At 38.3% G+C, this 22,261-nt stretch overlaps 1 protein-coding gene across 3 annotated transcripts in view; it reads left to right on the top strand.

Annotated features, from left to right (window-relative positions):
* RGS12 (regulator of G protein signaling 12) overlaps positions 1-10,258 on the top strand; it is a 249,029-nt gene extending 238,771 nt beyond the window's left edge. For 2 of the 3 annotated variants that reach the window (XM_074229864.1, XM_074229865.1), the window contains exon 16: positions 581-10,258. In XM_074229864.1, the coding sequence (XP_074085965.1) occupies positions 581-924 (344 nt within the window). In that variant the 3' untranslated portion in view covers positions 925-10,258. The remainder of the gene's footprint in view (positions 1-580) is intronic. The other variant, XM_074229862.1, reaches the window with a different exon arrangement.
* The last annotated feature ends 12,003 nt before the right edge of the window (positions 10,259-22,261 follow it).

Raw genomic sequence — 22,261 nt, 5'->3', positions numbered from 1 at the left:
CATAGTCTGGCCTTGGAGTGAGAAAGATTTGGGTTCAAATTCTAAATCTGAGAATTCTGGCTTTGTCACCTTGAACATTTAAATCGCTTTAATATCTTGGTGTCCTTAGGCAGTTATCTAAAGTTAGGAGCTACTGAACATGTGCTCATCTGTACTGGCAGAATTTCCTTACTGGGTGTTCTCTATACCAATGAAATCACAGGTCTAGTTGAAATAATAGTAACAGTAATAACACCTCATATATATATATATATATATATATATATATATATATATATATATATATATATAGTATTCTCTTGTCACAAAGATACTTCTTACAACCATATATGAAATGGGTAGGCTAGATTTTATCTCATTTTTAATAGCTTAAAAAACTGAGCCTCTCAGATTAGTTTTATTGTGATATTGAAAAGGAGTGATCATAATGAAGAAATCAGTCATTCTTATTATTAAGGCCTACCATACCTATTTATTGAATATCTTTATTCATTATTTATTCATCCATTTACTTATTTATTAAATCATCCATCCATCATTCACTTATTTATTTATTTGTTTGTTTGTTTGTTTGTTTTAGGAGCAAACCATGGAAGGACAAAAGCATCTGGAAACTTCTGCGAACAGATCCCTCATGCACCCTGGCATGACCACAGCTCATATGCTGGGATGAACTCTGGCAGTGAACTTCCAGTGAACAGGATCATTGATGTGGATGGTGTCAAGGGTGGGCCCAACAACCTGTTGCCTTCCTCAGAGTCTGATGGCAACCTCAGCTTTGAAGGATCTATCTCAGAGCTTCGAATGTGCCAGGGAAGGACACGCACAGGCGTGTATAGAACATCAGACCTCCCAAGTCTACTCACTGTGAAGAGTGAGAAACACAAGAGCACAGAGAACCAATATAAAGCAACTTTTGTCTAAGTTGCAAGACTTATTTTATACTTTAAATTTCAGAAATGTTTTTTTCCTCTTCCCTTCTATTTAATGATACTACTACTACTAATAATGCTTACAGGTTTACACAGTACCATATACACACTATCTCATTACACCTATCTGAAACAGGCAGTACAGGTATTATTGTTCCCATTTTACAGATGGAGAAAATGCCAGGGAAGTGACTAGCTTGCAATCAGACAATGTATTGGTAGTTGTGCTAGGAGTCAAAACCCTGTCTTTTGTTTTCAAGTCCAATACTAGACAACCTCTCTATCTCCCTGCTCCCTTAGATGTTCTGAATTCTCTCTTGGGATGACCTCTGTCCTGAAAATGACCTTTGCCATGCTGAAGGCAAGACCTGTGTTTACTGAAGTCAGAGATCTTGTATTTGTGTCTTGTCTCAGTCATCTGCTCCCTCTATAAACTCAAGAAAATCTCTGAACCTTTCTAAGCTTTGGATTCCTGCTTAGTAAAATGAAGCAGTTGGATTGGATGACCTCCAAAGCAGAATCTACCTCTGACATTTTAACTCTGCAATCTATGAGTCATTCCCAATCAGACTTACTCAGGACCCATTCCTCACTCATGTGTGAACACGTTAATGTTCCTCCTGAAATATTGGGTTAAAAAGTAGAGGAAATGGGCTCTCTAAGAAATCTGACCTTGGAAAATGTTTTGAGGGCAATGAGGAACAAACATGAAAGCACAATTGTCTATTTAAGCCAGATGGCTAATATTTATGATTATACCTAGATAACCCTGTGCAATGATTAGAATCCTAGACTGATCTCTGGGAGTGTAATGACTTGATTCCATTTGGAGCTCTGCTGTTACCTAACATCATTGTTACCTAAAATGAAGGTGTTGGATTAGTTAACCTCTAAGATCACTTTGGGGCAGCTCAGTGGTAGAGTGATTAGAGCACTAGGTCTAGAGTTGAAAGACTCATCTTCCTGAGTATTGACCTAGAATTAGACACTTACTAGCTGTGTGACCCTGGGCAAGTCATTTAATTTGTTTGCCTGAGTTTTCTCATCTGTAGAATGAACTGGAGCAGGAAATGGCAAACTATTCCAGTATCTTTGCCATGAAAATTTCAAATGGGAGCACGAAGACTCAGACACGACTGAAACAACTGAACAACAAAACCAACAAAAATAACCCTTTTATCTCTGACATTTTACATTGAACATGAGGCTTCTGCCAGATCTTGATAAAGATTCTTTTCTAACGTTGAAACTTTACATTCTGTTTTCTGTGGTCAGATTGTCTACATTCTAAAGTTTAAAAGTAATTGCCAGAACTAATATATTTCTTCAAATGGTTCCTTCTACCGCTCATCTTCTGTTCTAAGGACTAACATTCCATATTTATATTCTAAGGTCCTTTTTAGATCAGACAGTCTATATTCTAGATTCTAAGTTCCTTTTTTATTGCCATTAGCAATTTGCTAAAAACTAGGTGGTTCAGTGGAGAGTGCCAGACCTTGCACTTGAGAAGACTTGAGATCAAATCCTGACTCAGATATTTACTCACTTTGTAACCCTGAGTAAATCACTTAACCACTCTCTGCCTCAGTTTCCTCACTTGTAAAATGGAGTCATTAATAGCACTGACCTCTCAGAGTTGTTGTGAGTCTCAAATGAGAAAATATCTAAAATATTTAGGGCACTGCTTAGGCACATATCAAAACTTAATAAATGTTTGTTTCCTTTTTTTCCTTCTTCTGAGATACAAAAGATCCCCTACCTAAAAAACTAGGTATTAAAAGAAGAATGAAGTATATTGTGAGTTGACTAGAGCAAGGAACATTTTCTCTCTAGTTTCTATAGCTATAACTACCATAAATGGAGGCCACATTTTTCCTATTAGGTTGTGTTCTTTTAATTATATTTTTATTTTGATTTTAAAATTCTTTCCTTTCCTTCTTCCCATCTCCCACTCATTGAGAAGACAAGAGTTAATACTCATTATACACAGGAAGTCGTGTAAAACATATCCATATTAGTCTTGTTTCTATCAGATTGTATAGAAACTATGAATTAAATATATTTTCAAAGAAGGATCAGATGATTTAACTCTGACAAAAACGGGAAATGTTTCACCAAATGTAGGAGTGTATTCAGTGGTTGTCATAGTTACCTGAGAAATAAAGAAACTGCAGGGAACTTTGCTTACTCCCTTCTAAACCAGAGGAAGTGACAATAGTATGTCATCCTCAGTGATATTTCCCAAATATGCATCTCCTCAATGTGAAAGTGACCTTCCTTGGGGAATGACAACACTGTGCTGCTATATGCTGGGAAACTTGATGACTTAGCTTATCTACTGATGAAATGCCACCTTGGTTTTATTGATTCACAGTTGACATGAAACAGGAAATTTGTTTCTTCCTTCCTTTTCTGTTGTCCTATTGTTTTTCATTATATGGAAACTCCTCCCAAGTAGGTTAAACTGAGTATCCAAGGCAAGGGATAGTCCAGAAGGCATCTGGGAACACTGGGTTTTGTACTGTTCGTGTCTTAACTAGAAATCAAACAGTCACACTTAATAATTACCTAGCTATGTAATCTTGGGCTTAAGTTCCTTAATCCCTTTGTCTTAAATAAAAAACAAAAAGAAATCAAACAGTCATAGAATCCAAAAAGAAGGATCCAAGGCCATCTAGTCCAGTTGTATCTTCCCAAGACTCCTCACTATATTATCTGATAAGTGGTTAAGTAATCTCTAATTGAAGACCTCCAGTGAAGGGAACTCTTTACCTCCAAAGCAACCCATTACACTTTGGGATAGCTTCATTTATTAGAATTGCTTTTTTTCTTAGAGCAAGAATAAATTTGCCCCTCTGCTAATTCCACCTTCTTAGACCAAGCCAAAGAAATCTAACCTGTCTTTCAAAGGAAAGCTCTTCAAATACTTGGAGATTACTAACATGATGTCTCTAATTCCCATTTCTTTTAACTAGTTTTCACATGCAGTGATCTCAAGACTGTTTATCCTCCTGGTTGCCTTTCTCTGCATGTTCTCTTGCTTATCAGTGATATCCTTCCTAATATGTGGCATTCAGAACTCAACACATCATTTGAAATATGATCTAAGCAGGACAGAAAATGGTAGGACTATCCACTCTATTGTATAGCCCATGAAAATCTCTTTATAGCATAAGATAATTTTAGCTCTCCTGGCTTCAGTGTCATACTCTTGTCTCATATGGAAGTTCCAGTCCCCCAAGACCTCCAGATTCTTAAAAAAGAGAATGAATTGCTAGCCCTTTCTCCCCTTTATTGTATTCACAAAACATTTTTTGAGCACAAGTATAAGATGTATTTTTCCTTATTTACTTTCATATTTTACATTTGGCTCAGATCTGTTGAGATCTTTTTGGATACTAACACCGCTTTCCAATGTGTTAATTATCTCTCCTAGCTGTCTGTTATCTGCAAATTTGATAAGCCTGAGACCTATCCCCTCATTTTGCAGATAAGTCCTAGAGAGCTCAGATCACTTCCTCAGGTAATAGCTTACAGACCTGTGCGTTTCTAGGGTCCCCCCTTTCCTGACAAAGACACGTTTTCTACACATCCATTTGAATTCTCTCTTCCAAAGTACTCTTAGGTACAAGATCTCAAGAGACACTGTCCAGTGCAAGATTCATTGAGGATCCAGGACCTTTTTTTTTTAAAACTATAAAAGAAAGGGAGATTAAACTTTTTGTTTTTGTACTCATAGTGCAAAACTAGGAACAAGATGGGCAGTTGCAGAAAGCAGATTTTGGAAGGATATTAGGAAAACTGCTAAACAATTAGTACAAAATAGAATGTGCTGCCTTGGCCAACTTGCTTTGGTAATGAGTTCCCTATTCCTGGTGGTGTTCAACAAGAAGTTAAATGACCACATCTTGGGGATGTACTAAGGGATTCCTCCTTAGGTACAGGATGGATTAGATACCTTTAGAGGTTCCTTACTATGTTGAAATTCTGTGATTCTGGGAAGGGTTTGGGAAATATTACTTAACTCACCCCTCCAAGGATGTTTTTTGGATCCTCAAGGGTTTTTTCAAAAACAGCTTGAATACTTGAGAACTACATGTTAAATTTTCAGTATGAACATTTACACTTGAATATCAGCAAATGTTACAAATTAGGGCATTGTTTTGTTAGTTATCTGCAGTTAGAAAGTGATGGGAAAAATGTTAATAATACAGATTTCACTCAAAACTTACATTTTTTTCTTTCCAGAGAGTCTATTGTTAAACAAAAGGCATTCTTCTGATCAAGTCCCATATATATATATATATATATATATACCAAATTATAGCAACATTTTGGTGGTAGCAACACACTGGATACAAGTGGGTGTGTGGCAATTAAGAATGGGCAAATTTTGGTTGGGTAATGTAATGGAGTGCTATAACATGAAATGATAATTATGAGGGATTCCAATAAAAATAGGAAGGCTAGTATTAACTGATTCAGAGCAAAGTAGGCAGCACTAAGAGAATGGTGACTTACCCAGTGACTACAGTAATCAAGAAGAAATAATGCTAATAGACAACTGAATAGGATTAATTGTAACAACTAAAACCAAATAATTAAACACACTTCATTCCTCTTGAATAAGAAGTAGGGGAGACTATGAGAGTAAAATGTTACATATACTGCTGATAACTAAGGTCATTTTATTGATCAGTTTAAACTAATTTTTTCAGTTACAAAGTTCAGTGTGGAAGTTGATTTTATTTTTTAATGACTGGTATAAAAAACTAAAAGCATTAATAAAACTTTTTTTAAGTGAATAAGGTGGAATAAATGATCTTTAATATTTTGTGTTAAAAATTCTTCCTTGTATTAATATCTTATGTTTTAATTTGCCTTCTATCTTTAACATTTTGTGTTCAATATTGAAGTTCTTCATTACCTACATGACTTTAGGCAAACCATTAGTTCCCTCATGTAGAAAACAAGGGAGCTGGACCAGGTGATCTCTGAGAACCTTTCCTCCTATATCCTTATGAGATGGTTCAGTAGATAGACTTGAGTTCAAATCTGACCTCAGATACTTAAAAGCTGTCAAATCATTTAATCTCTTTTTGCCTCAGTTTCTTTATCTGTAAAATGAAAATAATAACAGCATGCAAACTTATATGGTATTATGAATATCAAATATGATATTTGCTCCTGCTAGAAGTGTTCTATAAATATTTATTCCTTTTCCAGCTCTAACCCTGTGATTTTTATGATCCTTTCTTCAAGGAACATGTCTTACTTGAAGGTTTCCTTGGCATGCCCAAGAGAAACTCATCTCTTCTTTCTTAAGTTTCTCACAGCACTTTACCTTTTTCTCTTTATCTCTGTGTTTAAGAGCTATTTATATACTTATTCTTTTCTAACTAGATTATCACCTTAAGAAAAGGACCTGGGGGCGACTAGGTTGGTTGAGAGCCTGGGTGAATAGTGGGATGGTGATACCTTTAAGAGTTAAAGTGGGGGTACAGTGGCACAGTGGATAGAGCACCAGTCCTGGAGTCAGGAGTACTTGGGTTCAAATCTGGTCTCAGACACTTAAGAATTACCTAGCTGTGTGGCCTTGGGCAAGCCACTTAACTCCATTTGCCTTGCAAAAACCTAAAAAAAAAAGGACCTGTATTAGGTCAGTTTTTTTTTTATTCCTGCAGCCTTGTACAAAGTAGATTTTGTTGTTGTACAATGTTTTTCAGTTGTGTCCGACTTTTGGGTTTTGTTTTTTTTGGGGGGGGGAATACTGGAGTATTACCATTTCCCTCTCCAACTCATTTTACAGATAAGAAAACTGAGGCAAGCAGAGTGAAATGACTTGTCCAGGGTCATACAGCTACTAAATATTTGAGGTTGAATTTGAACTCAGGAAGAAAAATCTTCCTGACTCCTAGCCTGGAACTCTAGCCAAGGTACCATCTAACTGTCCTTACAAAATAGATGCTTGATGATACATGTTTGATTGATTTTAAATGGTGAATTCTAAAGGACCTTTCAGCTCCAATCAAATTAAATTTTAAGTGTGAGATTGTGGAGTTAGAAATCATAGAACACAAATAGTGTGGTATTACGAAAAGAGTGTTTAGTTTGTTGTCAAACATTGTTGCTGCCATTTACAAGCTGTGTAACTTTAGGCAGATTATTTAATCTTGCTAGATCCAAGGTTCTTTATCTGTAAAATGAGGATGTTGGACTAGACATCCTCCAGTGAGTCATGCAAAATTGTGTATGGTCACTCAAATCCTATTCAGGATGAATATGGAAACATGCAGAACCACAACTCCCCTTCCCCTCCTAGTGAGGCCTCAGTCTTTGACAGAATATTCTCTGTGCATTTATGCAAACCTTATCTTGGCCCTGAGATTGAGAGTCTCGGTTTGGAGCTCTTCAGAGGCCAACCTTCAGTCTGGCTTGAGATTTTGTCAGCGATTCTGTGTTGTTGTTCGGTTATGTCTGATTCTTTGTGATCCCATTTGGGGTTTCTGCAGAGGTTTTCCATTTCTTTCTCAAGCTCACTTTACAGATGAGGAAACTGAGAAAAACAGGGAGAAATGACTTGCCCAGGGTCTCTATGCATCTTATAAATGTCTGAGGCCGGATTTTAAACTTGCCTTCCTGACTCCAGGCCTAGTACTCCATCTACTGTGCCCCCTAGATCCCCAAGATCCTATAAGCTTATGGATTTGTAAAGTAATGTTCATCCCCATTATCTGGTTTATTGAAATCCCCCAAAAGATGATTCAACTTTCTCTCCAAAAGTTGGGACCAATTTTCTGCTAACTTTTTCTTCTTTTTTTGCTGAGTTGACTGAACACACTTTATACTTTTGCATCATGTAGACACAGCTGTGGCGTCTGGGATTATCCTTACTCAATACCCTCAGTGATAGGGATGAGATCTCACCTTTCCATATGAATGAAAACAGCAGTCCTTTGGCTGGTGAGCAGAGAAAAATCTTTCCATAGCAGAGGTCTGAGCACAAAGGAAGGTCTGTGCAGCCTTGATGGTTTCAGGGAAATGGTGATTTGGTTGAAATCCCCAAATGTGAATTTTGAGAAAGAAGGTTGTCTTTTAAAAGTTATTAAAAAGGGGGGAGGGGGAGTTTTCATAAATCCAAAGGCAGTTTGGCCCTCTGCCTGGAGAACACAATGCCGTGAGCCAAGGAACATGGGAAGGAGAAGCCAAAATAATCCATCAGCTTTTCACTTGGGTTGCATTCAGAGCTGCCTATGAAAACAGAACCATATAGACAACGAAACTTTCAAAGGACTGTTTCAAATAATAATAATAAGTTGCATTTTCAGAGTTCTAAGTTTTGCAAACTGCTTTTCTCAACCCTCTAAGAGATAGAAAAAGTATTACCATTCCCTTTTTACAGATGAGCAAAATTAATATTCAAGAGAGAAAGTGATTTGTCTAAAGTCTCAGAGCGTGATATAATATTTCCCCAATGAACTTGGATGTAAAAGTATTTTGAGTTTGAAATATATTGACAAAATTCATTTTCAAAAGTAGATCTTGATGAGATTAATCAGGCTGAAGAGGAACTAGAGATCAAGCAATGAGGATCAATAGAAGGAAATATTTAGCCTAAGGAAAAGATAATGTAGGGTATACCCAAACTATACCTCAAAGTCTTTAAAGAGTGGTCACATGGGAAGGGAATAAATTTATTCTTCTTAGCTCTAGAAGGCAGAACTATAAGGAGTGGGTAGAAAGTTCAGTGAGACAGATTTGAAATCAACGGGATAAAAAAAAATACCCTTAACAATCATAGTTAAAAATAAACGACCTGCCTCAAAACATAGCATGTTTTCCAGCACTGGAAGCCATTAAGGTAGATAACCACTTTGTTGAGGATGTTGTAATAGTAATTGTATTTCAATTGTTTTTCAGTTGTATCCCATTTGGGGCTATTCATTTCCTTCTCCAGCTCATATTACAAATGAGGGAACTGAGTCAACCTAGATCAAGTGACTTGTCTAAGGGTTATACAGCATAGTAAGTGTCTGAGGCTGGATTTGATATTAGGAGGAGCAATCTTCCTGATACCAGGACCTAAGAATATCTTTTTTTTTAATGGGTTAGACCTTATAATGATGATAACTATTAATAAAGTAGCAATTTAAGGTTTGCAAGCATATCCATATTTTATTTCATAGCCACTCTGTGAGGTGGGTGCTATTATTCCTATGTTCCAGATTAGGAAAATGAGACAAACTTGATTAAATGACTTGATCTGGTTCATACAACTAGATAACTGTCTAGGGCAGAATTTGAACTCAGATCTTCCTGACTCTACTGTACCATTTAGCTGTCTCATAAGATTTAGATTTTGTGATTCTTTGAAGTGAGGGTCAAGAACATCCTTGGGAATAGGAGAGGGTGACAGATAGGAATATTTTAAAACCTGTTTTCATTCTAAAAGAAGTTGTTATACATAAATATTTTTGATCTATGCATTATTTTATCTCTTAATATTTCATAGAGAAAAATTCTGCTAAAATCAAAACACGTCACAGACCTTACCACTCAAAGTTCAGGAAACATTAAGATACTGTAGAGAACAGTTTGGGAAATGTTGCCTAAAGTTATATAACTAGCCTAGGACTTGGGACTGTTCAGAATTCCAAATGAATAAATCACCCAGGAAGATCTGTTCCCCTACAGAGTGGGCAAGGTTGAAGGCAGCCCCAGGTTGTGGAGCTTACCAAAATCATGCACCAGGCTAATGCCACTGAAACCGAAACAGTCCCCCCCCACAATATTCCAGCAAAATGATTTGTAATTTGTAATTTGGAAATGATTCTGTGCTAGTGATCGTCTTTGACCTTGGAGAGGAAGGTAATTTTTGCCAACCTGGTTAGCAAAGCAATTTGTATCCAATCACAGAAACCTCTTTTTATAGGAAAGAAAGAAAAAAAGAGAGACCAAACTATTTAATAATGATGATAACTAGTTTTATAGAGCATTTTAAGCTTTGCAAAGCACTTTTTTATAAATATTATCCATTTTGTCCTGGAGAGTTGGTGCTATTACTATCATTTTGTGGATCAGAAAATTGAACCAGAAAAAGGTTGAGGGACTTGCACATGATCATATGATCTGAAGCTAAATTTGAACTCTGGTCTTCCTGACTCTAGGTCCAGGTCTCTATCTCCTGCACTACTTGGATAAATGTTTGCTAATTTTATTTAATGAATTGAATTGGATGAACCCCTGTCAATATCAAGATATTTTTGAGGAAATTAAGATTGGATTAAGTGACTTCAGGGGTTCATTCCAGCTCTGTGATGTCATTTAATAAAGATCTTTTGAAGAAATAGACATTGGATCTAAAATTGTAATGATTTATTATTGTGAATTCTAATTCTGCTGGGTTTGACCTTTAAGCATAATGTGTTTTTGACACTTCCTACTCAACTGCTTTTGGATCCTTCTCTTACCTCAACGGTCTTTATTTACCCAAGATCTACTTGCTTTCTCTCCTTGTTAGCTAGTTAGTTATGTTACAGAAAATTTTCTGAAAACTCATTCATACTAAGGTGTCAGTGACTGATAAAGCCTTAGAACAAGTGTGTCCAACCCCAAACCCAAGGGCATGCGACCTCAAAACTCATTCATACAGCATTATTACATTTTATTATTATACTCATTGGTAATATGGATAACATTGAGGTCATAAATAAATGTCAAATTCTATATTTGGTCCTTAATAAGTTTTTGTTGGGTGATGTGACCCAAAAGAGCTACAAAGTTATATACCCATGCCTTAGAGAATACCCTCCTGGGCTCCTAGACTGCTTGTATTTTAAAAGGGTCCCAAATAGTTCACCAAAGTTGTAGAAATCTGACATCAGTGTGTAAAAATTCTGCCACCTCTAATTGCAAGAAAATATATGCCTGAGAAAAGAGGGTGGGGGGTCTAAAGCTTTACTCTAGGAAGTAGTTGTTGCAAGTCTTTGTGATACAGACTTACTATCACTTACACTATTTATTTATTTATTTTTGGCCAAAGGCCTCTAGCAGTTTTGGTTGGGCATAGGAGACTTCATTTATCAGAGACACAACACAGGGGGGAACAGACACAGGAAAAGTTATGTAATAATAATGTTAATTCACCTTTATATGGGCCCTTGATGATTTAATCCTTACTATAGCCCTTAATAAGTAATCGGGTAGTGAAAGTATAATTATTCCCATTTAAGGGTAGAGGAAGTAGGTTCAGACAGTCAAGCCCAGACCTTCTGACCTAGGTCCAGGTTCTTTTCAGAGTGCCCATGGCTCTATTTTTATTTAGACCCAAAGCTAGAAATTTCTCACAAAACTTGAGACTGGGAATAGGTTGTGGGGCTCTATGATTTATAGAATCAAATACATATGTGTGTGTATGTATATATATATATATATATATATATGCATATGTAGATATCCATGCATATACATATACAAATATGAGTGTATATACTTTTTAATTTATTCATTCATCTATCCATTCCTTCATTCCTCCATTTATTTATGTAATTTATTTATTGTCATTCGCTTATTTATTTATTCATTCACTCATCCATTTTTGTTAGTTTGTTTATATAACCAAATATAGAGTCAGACTATCTCTTATCCTACTTTCTGTAACTTACTCATACCAAGTCTAAGACTGCCAAATAGCTCACTGTAGCAGCAGTGACTAGTCAGTCTTCTTGTTTGGGGACAGATAAATTGGAAAAGCTGTGTATAGTCAGAAAATAGATGGGGGCCAACCTGAGAGTAATTGATCCTCTTTTAATGTTTGAAATCTCTGTGTATTCAGGAATGCAACCCAAGCTAATTTCAAATAAATTAAGAGCATGTGTATCTAGTCTATAAGAGTCAGTCAATAAACATATTTTAAGCATCTACAGGATGGCAGACATTGTATGCTCAATGCAGAGGAAGACAAAAGACAGTTCCAGCTTTCAAGGAGATCAGTCTAATGGGTGAGACAACATATGAACAACTATGTACATATTAATTATAAATTGGAAATAATCAGAGGAGGGAAGACACTGAAATTAAAATGCAGACAGAGGGTGCTGGCCTGTTGTGTGTTTAAGTGGATGATTGGAGTCTAGAACTAGAGATTCTCACCCCTCACCCTTCTCCATTACATAGTTATTCCAAGATTGAATGCTTTCACATAAAAATCTCATTGGTTCAGAGACTATAGTTTATTGTAGGTTTAGGATTCCCTGATTGCCTTGGTAGAGAAGTTGTTCTTGATAATTGGACTATCTCTCCAAAATGGACTATTTCTTGTCTGTTTAAACATTCAAGGCCTTTCACAGTGCTCTCAGTTCAAGTTTAGCTGAAAGGTATGGAATTAGGCAATAATACAAACTAAGCATGAATAGGAAAGGTAGCACAAGATTATAATGAATCTTGAATAAAGAGTGCAAAAGTTTAAACTTTATCTAATCAAGTCAAGGGGAAAACACTGAAGGGTTTTATACAGAGATTACAGAATGAGATCTGGAAGGCTCTCCAGAAAAAAGAAACTGAAAACCAAGATCATAGAAAAGCATCTCAGAAGGTATGACCTACATCTGAAGAAAAACACTCTTTAGAGCATCCCTGACAAGTGGTCTTCCAATCTTCCCTTAAAGGCAAGGCATTGAGTAGAATTGCATTTTTTTGTTATCTTCTTACCCTTCCCCACCACCTTATGTTCACCCAATTCTTATTTAAGGTAGATGGCTGAGTTTTAAGATTGTAAAGTAAAAGCCTTTTCAGTGTTGGCCATTCAAATCAACAATTTGGCAAGCATTTATTGAATATCTACTTTGTGTCAAACCATCTGCCCATCTGCTAAACATTAAGCTTGCAGTGACAAACAGAAAGGTGACTAACACTTAGGTGCTTGATAAATATTTATTGACTGATAGAAATAAAACAGGCACTGCCTTCAAAAGACCTACATTATCTTGAGAGGAAACACATACACAGATAAGTAAATTCAAGATATTTACAAAGCATTTTTGGAAGGGGTGAGGGGAGTCAAAGCAATTATATTTACCCTCAAACTCTATATACCTTTACCTCACATGTCGTACCATAGACTTGAATTAATTGAAATTGATTACATTTATAGTAGACATTAACAGAAGATCAAAAAACCTCCTTGGAACCAACTTATTATAAAATGTTTCAACCTAGAAATTGTTTTCTATAGGAGATTCATTAGGTCCCAGAATCTTTCGGTGAAAGGATTATATATATATATATATTTTTAGGTTTTTGCAAGGCAAATGGGGTTAAGTGGCTTGCCCAAGACCACACAGCTAGGTAATTATTCAGTGTCTGAGACCAGATTTGAACCCAGGTACTCCTGACTCCAAGGCTGGTGCTTTATCCACTATGCTACCTAGCCACCCCTGAAAGGACTATTTTTTTGAGGATGGTCAGCAAAGCGGCAAGTAAAATTTTCTTCACAGACTTGCCTATGTCAGGATAATTTGCCATTAAATTGGTAGGAGTAGAATGGAAAAGAGAGAAAGGAAAGGGGAGAAGTAAGGAAGACATTAGCCTCTAATACAATAATACATTATCTTACTTCTGTTGTGTCATTTTTGTTAGAGCTTAAACTTGCAAAGATGTTATTAACAAAAGCTTACATTCATATATCATATTCCCAAATCACCTTCCATACCTAGTTATAGTTGTACAGGAACTCCTTATAATTCAGTGTTATGCAAATGGAACTCATGCTCTCATGGAACCAACTAAGATGGAAACTCTGTAAAGGTCTGATGACAGTCTTTGATGGCTAAATATGTGGAAACTCAGCTATGAAGCTGGTGTTTCAGTGATGGAATTAATAGGATCCAATGAGTGGTTGTGTTTAATTGCACAAAAGGCAAAGGGAAGAGTCAGACATAATCCACGGATTCTGGAATAGGGGAGAGGAAAAAAAACAAATGGAGGGGCTAATGGCAGAAATAGTGAGGTTGAAAAGAAATAAATTTAGTCTCTATTAAGCAGCATGAAGGTATGAGAACCAAGCTAAATCTACAGATGAAGAATATTATAAATCCTCTCTTCTCCTTACCCAGTTTCACAAAGTGGGAGCCTTCCTCAATTTCTTGGCACTGAAGATCCTTAACACCCACATAATAGAGGTCAATGCTATCTTCATTCATTGTCAGATTGAAATGAGTCCTCCATCAAAGACATGCCTCCAGAGAGAGGCTGACCAGGGTCCATGTTAACCAGAGTCCACCACTCTGGTGAAAAGATTATGAAATTTGGTGAATTAGAATGGAACAATAACAGTAAAATGATACTATGCTAGATTGCTCTCCCTTGCAGTGACCAGGAGGACATATAGCTTTTTTTTTTAAATTAACTTTATTCTAACCTTTCTTTCTCTGGTTCATAACAACAAAGAGTAGATCCCAAACTAGTCCTGATAGGTTACAGATATAAAGAATTTTAGGATATTAGACTTAGAAGGGCTCTTAGAACTTAGAAAACAGAGTGTTGGATCTGTGACCATGAAATGTCAGAGATGGAAGGGACATAGGGATCTCTTAGACCAAGACTTTCTCATTTTACCAAGACATGAACAACAGAGAGGACTAGAGACAGGAAATATATTACCTACGTTTACAAAAGCAAGTTGATTGAAGCTCTTCTCCCAATGAGAATAGTTTTTCTATTATGTCATACTACTTGGTAATTAAGACTTACCCACAAATGTCTCTTAGGAAATGTTTGTGTGTGTGCACAATGATGTGCTGTCCAACCAGAATGGGAAAAACCATAGGTTCTGACTCATTCGAGTATCTTCTCTGCCTTGTCCCCTTCTTACAAATTAAGGAAGAGAATCTCTTTGGTTCTCCCCTACACTTCTCTACCTTCCTACCTCAGGGGAATAGTAACTGGAGATAGTGGGGGAAGACATATCCCCAGATTCTGCTTCCTGATTTTGCACAAAATACGGGAAAAGACCGTGGCAGGTTAGAAGCAGATCAGGTCACAGTTCCTGTCTTAAATAGGAAGAGGTTAAGACAGAAATAAACATTGAAATTTTCTCTGAGATGTAACTAAATCTTGATTCTATCCTTCCTTTGACTTACCCTACATGGACAAATGCTGGGGTTGGTTTGGGTGGAGAAGATACCAAGGTAGGGAATTTCTTAAGAAAAGGAGCAGCACCAAGACCTGAGGGTACTTTCAATCAATCAATCAATCAACTAATAAGCATTTATTAAATGATTGCAAATTATCATGCATTATTCTCTGAACTTAGAAAAAAAGCAAATACAGGCTCTTCTCTCAAAGAGTTTACAATCAATGTTGATACTATATGATATACAAATGAAGCTTTGGGCAGCTAGGTGGTGCAGTGGATAGAGCCCTGGCCTTGGAGCCAGGAGGATGGGAGTTTGGAGTTTGAATCCAACCTCAGATACTTGGCACTTACTAGCTGTGTGATCTTGATCAAGTCACTTAACCCTAATTGCCTCACATCCAGGGTCATCTCCAGTCATCCTGATTTTTATCTGGCCCCTGGACCCAGATGAATCTGGAGGAGAAAGTGGGGCTGGTGCCTTAGCACAGCACCCCTTCACTCAAATCCAATTCATGTGCTTGTCATGGCATCACCTCCCCTAAGGTCATGGTCTTCTTTGAGAATGAAGGACAAACATCAACATATGAACCTAGGAGGGAATTGTAGGAAGATGGCTGAAAAGGCAAGAAATATGTGGCTCTCCCAAATTCACCCATAAATAGCTTAAAACAACATCTCAAACTAAGTTTTAGAGCAGTAGAAATAATTATAACTCAGGGTAAAGCAATCCACCAATCTATGACAACTTGGGAGGATGTCAAGAAAGATCTGACTTTCCTGGATGGTTGATTGAAGGGCAGATACCTAGGGATATATACCTGAGTCAATAAATAGCAAGTCCTAGAAGAAGCTGTTTCAGCTCTGGGAACTTTCTACTTGTGGACTATGGAGAAGTCTGGTTGATGATCTCGCTGGACATGAAAGCCAGGTGTGCTGACCAATCATGGTCCTAAGCTGTGGCTGCAGGTGAGGAGAAGGGAGCACATACTAGTGAATATGATGGCAGATATTGTAAGAATTGATGAGTAGGTTGATTTTATTTTATTTTTTGGTTTTTGCAAGACAAGTGACTTTTTCCAAGGTCACACAACTAGCAAGTATCAAGTGTCTGAGACTGCATTTGAACTTAGGTTCTACTCACGCCAAGGCCAGTGTGCCACCTAGCTGCCCCGACCAGTTTGATTTTAGGAGAACATGGAAAGACTTGCATGAAATAATGAAGAGTGAAATTAGCTGAATATTGTATACAGTTACAGCAATGTTGTAAAGTAGTAAATGTAAAGAGTAAATGTGAATGACTAAGCTATTCTGAGTTATATGAATATTTAAATGAACTAAAAGGACCTCTGAAAGAAAATGTTATCTACTTTCAGAGAAAGAACTGATATATGGAACTAAGTTTGTGTTAAATGTTGGCCTTCTCTCATATGATTTGGGAGGAAGGGAAGGAAGCAGTTTGAAACACAATACAATGAAAAAAATTGGAAAAAAAGTAAAGAAAATTAAAATTGCATTACCATAGTTAAAAAAACCCATACATATCAAATGTAAACATATGACATTATCATAGTTAAACTATTTTGTAGAAGTTTTAAAATATGTATAAATGTTTTACATATATAAACAGGAAAATTTTGATTAATTATATCTTTATACATAGAAATATTGGCATTAATTAGAATAGTTGAGAACATTAATTCATAGTGTGCCTGTTACCCTTCCTCCATTAGTCTCCGTGCTTTGCCAGGAAACACAAACCAACCCTTTGGTTTGTGCTTTGGAACGCACTCAGGTTATTTCCCTGATGCTACAGAAACTGCTGGTGCTTTCCCCCGGAGTGTCATTGCAACAGGCAGAGAACATCAACTCTTCATGGCCATATGAGGAAGTGGAGAAGCTATGGGGTGGTGGGAGTAGGGGTGAGGAATCTCTCTTTCCTTTTCATGTTCACAATCCTCAAGTCAATAAGAGATCTGCCAATAACACTTACTCTACATTTCTCTCCTTCTGCAAAAAAGGCCCAGATAATGATTCAGCCTAGCTGGAGAGGTACCATCCTGAAGGGAAAGGGATTGGAATACTGATAGTCAGTCCTGTTCTCTCAGAAGTTGCTTGAGGCAGGGACCTAGGCTGTGAAAAAGTCAATTCTGAGCCTTGTAGTCGAGCCCTGAGGAGTAAATCAAAATTAGAGTGTTCAAAGCTGGCTTGAGTCCCCTAGAAACTCCAGCAAGGAATAATGGCATAGGACCCCCGTTGCTGGTTTTTGGAACTGGAACCATGTTGAAGAGAGAAGGTCGGAAGCATTTATATTGTGCTGTAAGAGGTGAAATTCTTGGACGCACTCAAGATGGACCAGAGTGAAAACATTTGTCAAGAATGTTTTCATTAATCAAGAATGAAAGTTGGAGTATCATCAAAGATGACTGGATATCATCATAGTTCCAATTGTAAACAATGCCATCTAGTGATCCAGTGGTTATTCTAATAACTCCCTGGGTAGCTTCTGGGAAACCAATGTCTTTGGGTTCCAGGGGAAATATGGTTGCAGGGCTGAGTAGAACAACTTAAACACCTTATTGAAGATTAGACCTTTGTGAGACAGGTTAGCCATATCAAAAACTACAAATGTGCCGAGCTGACAGAATATTGAAAGGTTAGGTAAGTTGTCATCAAAAATCACCATGCTGGTATTAGCCTGGTCTTGCTGGGAGGCCATGATGCCTCAATGACACAGGAGAAAAATCAAATCCATAAGGCCAGGGACTCCTACAGCATCCAAACATCACCAAAAGTCCTCTTTCCTATCAAATCAGGTCAAGAAGTGATATGGCAGATGGAAGAGAAGGATGCTTCTGTACAACACTCCCCTCACTATAATCAACACAATGTGCAAATCATGTTATCATGCATATGTTGACATGTTCCCCTTTGAATACAAATGACAACTATTAGTAAATCTGTCATCATAGAAGCAAAAGTCATAAAAATGTGTAAATGGGGAAAAGGCTAAAAGATTTCTAAAGGAAGAAAATTTAGTTAAAAACATGGGGTGCAAGCAGATAAATCAGCACAGAAGATGCTAAAATTAGGAGGATTGAAGCATACCAAAACATCCAAGAGATTACAAATCTCTCCAAATAAGTCAAAGGAAACTGAACCAATACCTGATGGGAAGCAAAACTGTATGGATTCCCAAGTGAGCAGGAAATCACAACAGGACTATTCAGAAGGTTCATGAGAGAAATCAAAATCTTGAGAGGTTAGAAGGGAACAAATGGAAAAATATTTGGCCTGGATGGCAGAAACAATGAGCAGAATGGGAGCACTTGAACTCATGGTAGAGAGGCTCTTCAAAGAAGTGAAAGACAGACCAATAGAATGGAAAAATAGATTAAAGTGAAGATTCATCTAGAAGAGAAGTAAATCACGAGGATATTAAAAGGAAATTAGAGGGGGTGGAGCCAAGATGGCGACAAGAAGGGATCCAGTCTTAGGAGTTCTCTGATAAAACTCATAAGCTAAGGACTCTAACTAAACTTTTGAGAGACAGAACCCACAAAGGGACCCAGAGAGGCAGTTCTCCTACTCAAGGTAACCTGGAAAAGAGCAGAAAGGCTCTGCTCCCTGGGGTTGGAGGGGCAGCCAGCCAGAGGGGTGGCCCACCAGAGCCAAAGAAATTCAGCCTCCTGGAGGCAGCCCCAGGGCGCTGGGAGCCTCAGCTCACAGCAGCGGGGGGAGTCTCCTGAGCTGCACCCTGGGGAGCACCAGGCACAAAGTGGGGGAACAGCGGGGGGACCTCTGCCAGAGCTAGCATGTGGAGCCTAGCCCTCAGGGCACACAGTCAGCAGCTTGGTCTTTCTGCAGCCCAGAGCTGGAAACAGAAGCAGGCAGAGCCGGGAAGCAGGAGCCCCCAGGGCATGAGCCCATTGAGCTGAGGGAGGGGAGTGAAGAGAGACTGCCAAGCTCTGTCCTCTGCCCCTGGAACAGGACTCTGGGGCTCTGACCACATTAAGATCCTGATTGCAGTACAGGCCCCCCCCCCCCCCCCATAGAACACCAGGGCCCCCTCACCTCGGCCCCGTGGCAGAGTGGGGCACTTATGGTCATTCACAGACCAGGAGGGAGGACAGAGCCTCACACACTGAGACCCTTGTGGGAGTGTCCCAAAAGCTCAGGAAACACCCCAAAACCAGGCCCAGGCTGGGAAAATGAGCAAGCAGAGAAACAAAAGGAAGACTATTGAGAAATGTTTTGCAAATGAGCCCAAGAAGGATCAAAATACTCAGTCTGAAGATGAGGAAGCACAAGCTCCTGCATCTAAAGAGTCCAAGAAAAACAGAAATTGGTCTCAGGCTATGACAGAGCTCAAAAAAGACTTTGAAAATCAAATGAGGGAGTTGGAAGAAAAACTGGGAAAAGAAAGGAGAGAGATGCAGGAAAAACATGAAAATGAAGTCAGCAGCGTAGTCAAGGAAATCCAAAAAAATGCTGAAGAAAATAGCATGCTAAAAACCAGCTTAGGTCAAATGGATAAAACAGTTCAAAAAGTTATTGAGGAGAAGAATGCTTTAAAAAGCAAAATTGGCCAGATGGAAAAAGAGATAAGAAAACTCTCTGAGGAGAACAAATCCTTCAGACAAAGAATAGAATTCAGGGAGATTGATGAATTTACCAGAAATCAGGAATCAGTACTTCAAAACCAAAAAAAAATGAAAAATTAGAAGAAAATGTGAAATATCTCATTGAAAAAACAAGTGATATGGAAAACAGACTTAGGAAAGATAATTTTAAAATTATTGGAATACCTGAAAGTCATGATCAGGAAAAGAGCCTTGACATCATTTTTAAAGAATTACTACAGGAACATTGCCCTAATATTCTAGAAGCAGGGGGCAAAATAGAAATGGAGAGAATTCACTAATCCCCCCGAGAAAGAGATCCCAAAAAACCAACCCCTAGGAATATTATAGCCAAGTTCCAGAACTCCCAAGTCAAAGAGAAACTATTACAAGCAGCCAGAAGGACACAGTTCAAATATCGTGGAGCTTCAGTCAGGATCACACAGGACTTAGCAGCAGCTACATTGGAAGCTCCTAGGGCTTGGAATACAATATACCGGAAGGCAAAAGAGCTTAGAATGCAGCCAAGAATGAACTACCCAGCAAGGCTGAATGTCCTCTTCCAGGGGAAGAAGATGGACTTTCAATGAACCAGGGGAATTTCAAATGTTCCTTTTGGAATGTCCAGAGCTGAACAGAAGGTTTGATCTTCAGATACAGGACTCAGGTGAAGCATGGAGATTGGAGGAGAGGGGGGAAATAGGAGGGACTTAATGAGGATGAACTGCATGTATAGAAAAATGATACTGATAATATTCATATGAACCTTCTCAGTTAATATAGAGCAGGTAGAGGGAGCTTTTACAGTTGAAGCACAGGAGAAAGCTGTATTCGAAGATAAAATATGGTGTAAAAATGGAGTCAATAGAAAAAAGGGAAATGGAATGGGAGAAAGAAAAAGGAGAGGGGGAATAGTCCAAGATATTTCACATGATATTTTTTTTTATTACAATGAGCTATTGCAATGATATGGAAGGGGGGAGGCAAGGGGGAATGAGGGAACCTTTGCTCTCATCAGAGATGGCTAGGAGAGGAAACAGCAAATATACTCAATGGGGTATAGACATCTGGAGTAAGAAGGAGGGGGGAGCAGGGGGAAGGGGCGGGGATGTGAATAAAGGAGGAGAGGATGGACCATGGGGGGAGAGTGGTCAGATATAACACATTTTCTTTTTTACTTCTTGCAAGGGGCTGGGATTGGAAGGCCTGCCCAGGACCATAGGGCCAGGTGGATGCTAGGCCTAAGGGGTGGTATGGGGGCTCAGGGCTTCTTGGCCCCAGGACCAGGGATCTGTATGCTGAGCCAGTCAACGACCCTACAGCAGAGTCAGAGTGAAAGGAGAGAGAAAATAGAGTACATGGTAGTGGAGAAATAAGAAAGGAGGGAGTTGCGATCAGCAATGGCAACAGTGGAAAAATATGGAAGTAACTTTTGTGATGGACTTATCATAAAGAATGAGATCCACCCATGACAGAGTTGTTGGTGTTGGAACAAAGACCGAAGCACATTTTTTGTTATTATTATTTGGGGGAGGGTGCAGGGCAAGTGGGGCTGGGTGGCCTGCCTGGGGCCACATAGCAGGGTGATCTTTGGGTGTCTGGGGCCGGATTCAGACCCAGGTGCTCCTGGCTCAAGGGCCAATGCTCTGTCTGCCACCCAGCCACCCCTACTATTATTACTATTTTATTTTATTTTGGGTCTTTTTTTTCCCCTTCTTTTTTGGTTTTTGCAGGGCAGTGGGGATTGGGTGGCTTGTGTGTCACATGGCTGGCTGATTATTGGGTTTATGAGGCTGGATATGGATTTGGGTGCTCATGGCTCCAGGGCTGGTGCTTCGTCCATTGCACCACCTGGACATACCTACAATTATTACTATTATTTTTTTAATTTTAATTTTTTTCTCTCCCCTTTACTTTTTTCGCCCAAGCAAATCTATCTATATTCATGGGGGGAGGGGTATTTTGTTTACTTGTAAACAAGAATATTTTATTAATGTAAAAAAAATTTGTAGAAAATGAGAATAAAAAAAGGAAATTAGATCTTTATACAAGCAAAACCATTGATCTGGAAGATAGGAGGAATAGGAAAGATAATAAATAGATGTTTACACACACTGCAGAACTTCTGAATCTAGAAAAGAATACAAAGATGGCCCCTAGAAAAAATAACTCTCTTGCTGGAGATCTCCAAACAGAAGCTGATAGGTACACTTATCATGGAATCTGGAGAGGAAGATGCTCTGGCACTAGAAGGGAGGTTATACTAAATGACTTTGCTAATAAGAACCCTCCCAACTCTGAGATTCTACGTCCCAAAGTCCCTCCAGTTCTGACACGCTAAACTCCATGTCCTAAGTTTTAAGATCCCTTTTCTGTCTGACAAGCTATGTAATTCTTCTTACAGCTAATACAAAAAAGTCCATATAAAAAGACCATAACAGATAGCACTGACAAATTGAGACACTGAGAGCATCTCATTTAACGCCCTGGTTTTGCAAACTGATGTTGAAGATTGTACAGATAGTAAATAGCAAAAGCAGATTCGAACCCATATTCCCTGACTCCATATCCAGAGA

The sequence above is a fragment of the Macrotis lagotis genome, chromosome 3 (genome assembly GCF_037893015.1).
Source record: "Macrotis lagotis isolate mMagLag1 chromosome 3, bilby.v1.9.chrom.fasta, whole genome shotgun sequence".
Classification (NCBI taxonomy): domain Eukaryota; kingdom Metazoa; phylum Chordata; class Mammalia; order Peramelemorphia; family Peramelidae; genus Macrotis; species Macrotis lagotis.
Note: the sequence above shows the minus strand (reverse complement) of the source record. Positions and strands in the feature narration are given on the sequence as shown.